The sequence below is a fragment of the Simochromis diagramma genome, unplaced genomic scaffold (genome assembly GCF_900408965.1).
Source record: "Simochromis diagramma unplaced genomic scaffold, fSimDia1.1 OVJJ01000187.1, whole genome shotgun sequence".
Classification (NCBI taxonomy): Eukaryota; Metazoa; Chordata; class Actinopteri; order Cichliformes; family Cichlidae; genus Simochromis; species Simochromis diagramma.
The window spans coordinates 1-7095 of record NW_024387010.1 but is presented as its reverse complement, the minus strand read 5'-3'; the positions used below and the strand labels follow the sequence as shown (position 1 = coordinate 7095).

At 43.8% G+C, this 7095-nt stretch overlaps 1 protein-coding gene across 4 annotated transcripts; it reads left to right on the top strand.

The window, feature by feature from the left end:
* The first annotated feature begins 654 nt into the window (after positions 1-654).
* LOC120739300 (protein NLRC3-like) lies at positions 655-6752 on the top strand. Of its 4 annotated transcripts, none has more exons than XM_040041014.1 (6): positions 655-700; positions 813-962; positions 4270-4374; positions 4444-4511; positions 4631-6419; positions 6557-6752. In XM_040041014.1, exons 2-6 carry the CDS (start codon positions 910-912, stop codon positions 6606-6608), a joined length of 2067 nt encoding a protein of 688 aa, XP_039896948.1. In that variant the 5' UTR covers positions 655-700; positions 813-909; the 3' UTR covers positions 6609-6752. The 4 variants fall into 4 exon arrangements, with proteins under 4 accessions (XP_039896948.1, XP_039896947.1, XP_039896950.1 ...); XM_040041013.1 differs by having other exon boundaries at positions 4628-6419; XM_040041016.1 differs by lacking the exon at positions 4270-4374 and adding an exon at positions 4190-4199 and having other exon boundaries at positions 4445-4511.
* Positions 6753-7095: the final 343 nt, after the last annotated feature.

The window sequence follows — 7095 nt, the reverse complement described above, 5'->3', positions numbered from 1 at the left end:
GTTTGTTTTTATGTTCTTCAGCCTGTTGTTCTTGAGGTAATCTGTGATGCGTTTAATGACCCTCCACATGCTCTGAGGGTCATTTGAAGAGAAATAGAACTTCATCTTTAGAGCATAAGTGGGTTTTTGCCCTCTTTATGCCCGCGGTCAGGCTCTGTGTATTGCAGTATAACACTCATAGGACACAGTGTCCCGCTGCACACACACTGCACACACACTGCACACACACTGCACACACACTGCACACAATGACAGCTGCAGAGTTTGTGTCTGATGTATTAAGTATGAAACACTGTTGGGTTAAAATCTGGTCAGAATGAATCCAGGTGCAGGTGTGTCAGTTTAGGACCACTGGACTAACATCCAAGTGCTCACAATATAAAGTGTATTCTGTAGTAACATCCTGGTGTTGCAGCAACAGTCCCACATGGAAACGTCAACACTCAAACTCAAAATCTCTTTTTGTCAACAATAAAATGACAGCAGACCAATTTGAACAAAGTTGGTAAAAAGCTTCAGAAATTAGTAAAATATTAAAAAGTGTCTTGATGCTCAATCATCCAGTAAATCCCCAAAGAGTTGATTCTGTTCATCTGGACGTTTTCAGCAGCATGGATCAGTGTGAGGACAGAGAGGAGGGAGTCCCTCCCTCTAAAAGCACTCTGTGTGGGGAACATGAGAGCCAGACCAAAGCTCAGAGGTGAGATGACCATCTCTAACTGTCCATGACTCTTCTCCGTGTCACAGCTCAGCACTCACATCACTGCTCCATCATTATTCACACTCATACCTCTGTGTGTGTTGTTTTAAAGCCCAGAGCTGTGGGGCGTACCAGGCTCAGCTGGACATAACCCTGAAACTAATCCAGAACCTGGACCTGAACCCAGCTGTGTTTCCTTAAAGAGCAACATGTCGAAGGGTATTGGTGCTGACTTTAAAGGCTGTTCTTCTGCTGCTGAGAGGTAATGTGTGTCTAGATGTTGTTCCTGACTCTGTATTTTTGAATAAATCCTCATGTTTAATATCAGCTCAGCTCTTTTTCACACATTTCTATGTTGGTGTGTGAAGCGGTGTGTGTTGGAGTGTTTCCACAAACACAGCAGTCAGAGTGGAAAGAGTGGATGTTGTAGGAGGTGTTTGTGTAGTGAAGAGGCTGAGTGTCTGTAGGACTCCAGCTGCTCCAGCAGGTGTCTCCTTTGTGCTTTGGTTCAAACACAGTGTAGGGAGGAGCTTCCACTCAGGTGTTTCAGGTGTTGCTGGATGGAGGAGGACAAATAGTTTTTCCCTTCAGTGACACTTCAGCAGCTCAATGTTCTGGGAGATGTTTGTCTTTATGAAGGTTTATGGATTCTTGTTCTTACTTTGGTGAAACTGAGCAATACATTTTCCATCTAACATTTAAAGTAAATTTCCAGGTGAATAAAAGATCTGCAGCTGCAGCCTCTGTGATGTTTCACAGTCTGAAAGTAACAAATTCAACCAGAGTTCAAACAAAGGCTTAATATACGTGTGTGTTTGATATAATGCCAACAAGTACAAATAGGTGTTCTTACAGGTCTTAATCACAGAGGTCTGATAAGTCTGGTGACTTTCACACTCAGCAATTTTGCTGCCTTTTATTTTATATTGGCCTTTTTAAAGCCCTTCAAAGTCTCCCACATTCATACAGAGCTTTTAACACCAAACTCCTTTACAGTCCTTCTCCTCTCACACACGATCACACGACTGATTTGTCTGCAGCAGCTGTGTTACTGCTAGTATTTTATTATGTGTGTAATCTCCTCATATTGTTCCTGTGGTTTAGTTTGACTTCCTTCTGCAAACTCAGCTGCTCTGTTGCTGATACACGTCTCCATGAATATGATTGATCAGATGCTGCCAACACCATGTGTTTCATGTGAGCGCTCAGCTGAAACCCTGGGTTGACTTATCGAGTTAATAACAAGCTTCACGTGACTGTGAATGCTAAAGTGAATCCAGATAAAGGAAAGAGACCCTGCTAATGTTGGACTCACTTCTTAGTGTAGATCCCAGGAGGAAGTTCAACATAGCCATTCTTTGTGCTAGCTCGACCAAACCTGAGACCACAGTGCAGGATAATGATCATCATCTGTCTCTGTCAAGGACATTTAAACTCCACAAATAACAAACATAATTATATTTGATCATTAAAAATATGTTTTCAATTAAAAAAGCATGAGCACACTGGTGGATTACAGAAACATGAAAACTCGTTAACAGTAAAGTTAATTTAGGCGTAAACAAAGAGGCAAACATACTTAAGTAGAAGGACTGATGTTTGTGTTAAAATACCCTCTTAAAGCTGAAATACTGATTCAACTTTCTCCAAAAGTTGATTCTGTTCATCTGGACGTAGCGTTTTGTGGGAGAAACGTTTCGTCTCTCATCCAGGTGACTCCTTCAGTCTCAGCTGACTGCAGGTTTCCAACCTTATAAACAGGACATTTGCATAATGACTGAAACCAGCCCACTGAAGGAACAATGGGCTGTGAGGTCAGTTCCGTAATCTTAATTATGCAAATTGATCAACAACCACAGATCAAAGACACTGATCAATGGCCATGAGTACCATTCACAGAGAGTTGGGGAATGGCTGCAATCACAGCATTGTAAGATGGTGACAGATGTACCCTTAGGCCCCCTCCTCGATTCAGAGATGGTCTTTCCCTTTTCACGTAAATGGCCTCCTTGACTCCGCCCTCCAACCAGCGTTCCTCCCTGTCCAGGATGTTACATCCTCATCATTGAAAGAGTGTCCACCCTCAAATGGGCTGTACAACATTATATAGGGAGACAAAAACAGAGATTATCGTAGCCATCGCTCTCTCGCATGGACGTGGCAGTCTTGCTGTCTGCTGCGAATCCTCCCCGTACCTCCGTGACCTCGTCTGGTATCTGCTCCCTCCTCTGTAAGAGACAGTAAAGGAAAACACGTCTCTGCCTAGTCTTGAAAATCTAATCTTATCATCCATTGTTCTTCTAGGGCCTCTTCTTCTTGTGGCCTCAGCTAACTGCTAATATTTAAATGGCTAACATTAACATGTGTGCCAGCCAGGTTAACATTTATGATGAACTACTATTAATTAACTGATGTTGAAACTGGAGCTTTACTGACCTCTGAAATTCCTCCTAAAGTGTTATTCAGTGTTGTGACAGTCAGCTGCTTCAGCTGCTGCTGGGATGGGCTGTGGCAAAGAGAACAGAGAAAATCAAAATCAGAGTTTTTCTCTGAATTAAAAGCAAGGAAACAACAATATATTCTACATGGTGAAACTGATGGTTTATGGTGTTTGGGTCTGTTTTTCTGTATTCATGCAGATAAAGTGTAAACTCAGATGAATTATACCATCAAATGTTAAAGGAAAATATCAGGATGAGTGTCTGTGAGCTGAGAAGGACGTGAAGCGAGCAGTTTATCCCAGAGCTGAAGCTGCTCTGTGTGCAGAGATGAGCTCAGATTCCTGCTGTGATTGATCAACAGTCACAGAAATGTAGACTTGTAGTTATTACTGCAGTATGGTCACAGCAGATACTGATAAACATGTATTATGAGGATGGATGATCAAGTTTCTCACTCTCTCCTTTAAATCTCAGTTTTTTCTTCTTCACAGTTTATCTGTTAATTTATTAATGAATAACACTGAAAGAGTTTCTGTGATATTTCCCCTTGAACATCAGCTTATTAGGGCGGCATTAGGAAATAGCCCCCCTCCAAAGAATGAATAAATGAATGATGATAATAATAAAATGATTAAAAAGCAGAGCTCAGAGTGGTAGAATGGTCAAACATGGATCCACGGGTGGTTCAACTGCATTTGGAGACGTGACTAAAGCAAATCTTTCAAATAATCCCACCATCAACGGGATGTTGTCTCCTTTACTACGGTTACTTTACTTGGTCACCGTGTGAGTTTCTTTGAAATGAACCAAATTCTTTTATTTGTTGGTTGTTGCATATTTAACCTCTACAGTCAGGAAAGGAGGAGATGAGGCCTCAACAATGTTGGGTTGTAGCTGCGGTTCAGGTTAGAGTGAGTGTCCATGGAATAAATGTAAGTCAGTGAACTGGAAACATGACTGTGTTCAAACTTTGTTTTCCTTTTTATAATGAGTCTAATCAAAGGTGGACAGAAGTATCTCCACTGTGACTTTTCTGTGTCACCATCAGAGCTTCTGCACAGTGTCATCAAATCTGGATGTTTGTCACTAACAGTCACTGATTTTAGTGATAAAGAAATGTGTTCACAGAGGGAGGAAGAGGAAGAGGAGTGGTGTTTGTGAGGAGGAGCAGCTGTCCTGCTGTGCTTTGTGTCAGGACGTCCTGAAGGATCCAGTCTCTACCAGCTGTGGACACTGGTTCTACAGACAGTGCATCTCCTCATACTGGGACCAGTCTGCTTCATTAGGAGACTCCTCCTTTCCCCAGTGTGGAGAAAGATCCAGAAGCAGAGCTGGACTGCAGACAGCCAGTCAGAGCAGCTGTGTACAAAGTAAGACTGAACATCTGTCTGCTGATGGACTCATTTCTGAAAACTGGACTTCTTGTGTTGTTCAGACATTGAAGAGTTTTCTTTCTCTTTAGTCTCATTGTTTTTCTTTCTTTCAGCAGATGTTGGTCAGCAGGAGGTTTTAGATGAACATAAGATCAGTCTGAGGAGGAGATGTGAACGTGTGACTGAAGGAAGTGATGAAACAGGAAGTAGAACCCTCCTCAACACTATCTACACTGAGCTCTACATCACAGAGGGACAGAGTGAAGAGGTTCATACCCAACATGAGGTGAGGCAGCTGGAGACAGCTTTCAAGATGGACGCCCTCCATGACACTCCAATCAGGTGCCAGGACATCTTTGAAGCCTTACCTGACCAACAGAGACCCATCAGAGTGGTTCTGACCAACGGCGTGGCTGGTGTTGGAAAAACCTTCTCAGTGCAGAAGTTCACTCTGGACTGGGCAGAGGGCTTGGAGAACCAACATGTCAGTGTGGTGGTTCTGCTTTCATTCAGGGAGCTGAACCTGATCAGAGATGAGCAGTACAGTCTTCTGGAGCTGCTCCATGTTTTCCATCCAACATTACAGAAGGTCACAGCAGAGAAGCTGGCTGTCTCTCAGCTTTTGTTCATCTTTGACGGCCTGGATGAAAGCAGACTTTCATTGGATTTCACCAACAGGAAGCTGCTGTCTGATGTCACACAGAAGTCATCAGTCAGCCAACTGCTGACAAACCTCATCCAGGGGAATCTGCTTCCCTCGGCTCTCGTCTGGATAACTTCCCGACCCGCAGCAGCCAATCAGATCCCTCCTACATGTGTTGACAGGCTAACAGAAGTACGAGGCTTCACTGACGCCCAGAAGGAGGAGTACTTCAGGAGGAGATTCAGTGATGAAGAGCTGTCCAGCAGAATCATCTCCCACATGAAGACATCCAGGAGCCTCCACATCATGTGTAGTATCCCAGTCTTCTGCTGGATCACTGCTACAGTTCTGGAGCACATGTTGACTACAGAGCAGAGAGGAGAGCTGCCCAAGACCCTGACTGACATGTACTCACACTTCCTGCTGGTTCAGACAAAGAGGAAGAAGAACAAGTACCATGAGGGACATGAGACGAGTCCACAGGAGCTGACGGAGGCTGACAGGGAAGTTCTTCTGAAGCTGGGGAGGCTGGCGTTTGAACATCTGGAGAAAGGAAACATCATGTTCTACCAAGAAGACCTGGAGCAGTGTGGTCTGGATGTGACAGAGGCCTCGGTGTACTCTGGAGTTTGTACAGAGATCTTCAAAAGAGAGTGTGTGATCTTCCAGAAACCAGTCTACTGCTTTGTTCATCTGAGCATTCAGGAGTTTCTGGCTGCTGTCTACATGTTCCACTGTCACACCAACAGGAAGACAGAGGTGCTGGAGGACTTTTTGGGAAAAAAATACAACGAGTCCTCTCTGGATGATTTCCTTAAACAAGCCATGGAGAAATCCCTCGAGAGTAAAAATGGCCACCTGGACCTGTTTGCTCGCTTCCTTCATGGCCTCTGTCTGGAGTCCAACCAGAGACTCTTAGTAGGTCTGCTGGGTCAGACAGAGATCAGTCCAGTAACCATCCAGAGAGTCATCAACAACCTGAAGGAGATGAACAGTTATGGAATCTCTCCTGACAGAAGCATCAACATCTTCCACTGTCTGATGGAGATGAACCACCTCTCAGTACATCAGGAGATCCAAGAGTTCCTGAAGTCAGAGAACAGATCAGAGAAGGAACTCTCTGACATCCAGTGCTCAGCTCTGGCCTACATGCTGCAGATGTCAGAGGAGGTTCTGGATGAGTTGGACCTGCAGAAGTACAAAACATCAGAGCGGGGACGACAGAGACTGATTCCAGCTGTGAGGAACTGCAGAAAGGCTGGGTGAGTCCAGATGTGATCACTAACATCATTGATCAGTGTAGGTTAGTAGTTTAATGTTGAAAATAAAATCAGATTGTAAGCACAAAGTGTTTGTGTCCGTACGCTGCAACCTTCCACACCATTCCTTTATTGTACAGACTCAGCAGCAGCTCCATGGATCCCAAATCCAAGAGTGGAGAACAGATTTGAAGTGTGTCACATCCATGCAGTCACAGCTGTTTCCACCATGTTTCCACTGATATTAATCCTGTTCAATGACACGTTTCATATCAGTGAATATGTTCTTTAGGACGTCCACTGACATGTTTAAGTGTCCTGCTGGAAATCACTCAAATCATCATGAAATCCATGAAAAATCCTTTTAGTGTTTTTAACTTTAACCCTCTTGTTCCTCTTTCTCTCTCATCCTCCCTCCACCTGCTTTCTTTCACTGATCATCACACAAACATCGTATTCAGGCTACACAAATAACACAATAATATCATCTGCTCGATCTATTATTATAAGAGCAGGATCCATACTTGCATCCAGAGTAAACACACTGTTTGTTTATGTGCAGTCATCATCTTTGACTGTTCGGGTCAAACAGAAAGCTCTCCTGATTTGGGTGCTGACCTTGGTCACTGTCCACTACTCAACCCTGTTTGTGTTGCTCTCTCTTTTGCCTGTCTCCATC

Coding starts and splice junctions, on each gene's coding strand:
- LOC120739300 (XM_040041013.1), top strand. CDS start 910: ATGTCGAAGGGTATTGGTGCTGACTTTAAAGGCTGTTCTTCTGCTGCT. Junction 963..4,269: donor TGTTCTTCTGCTGCTGAGAG/GTAATGTGTGTC, acceptor ATGTGTTCACAG/AGGGAGGAAGAGGAAGAGGA. Junction 6,420..6,556: donor AGGAACTGCAGAAAGGCTGG/GTGAGTCCAGAT, acceptor TTTATTGTACAG/ACTCAGCAGCAGCTCCATGG.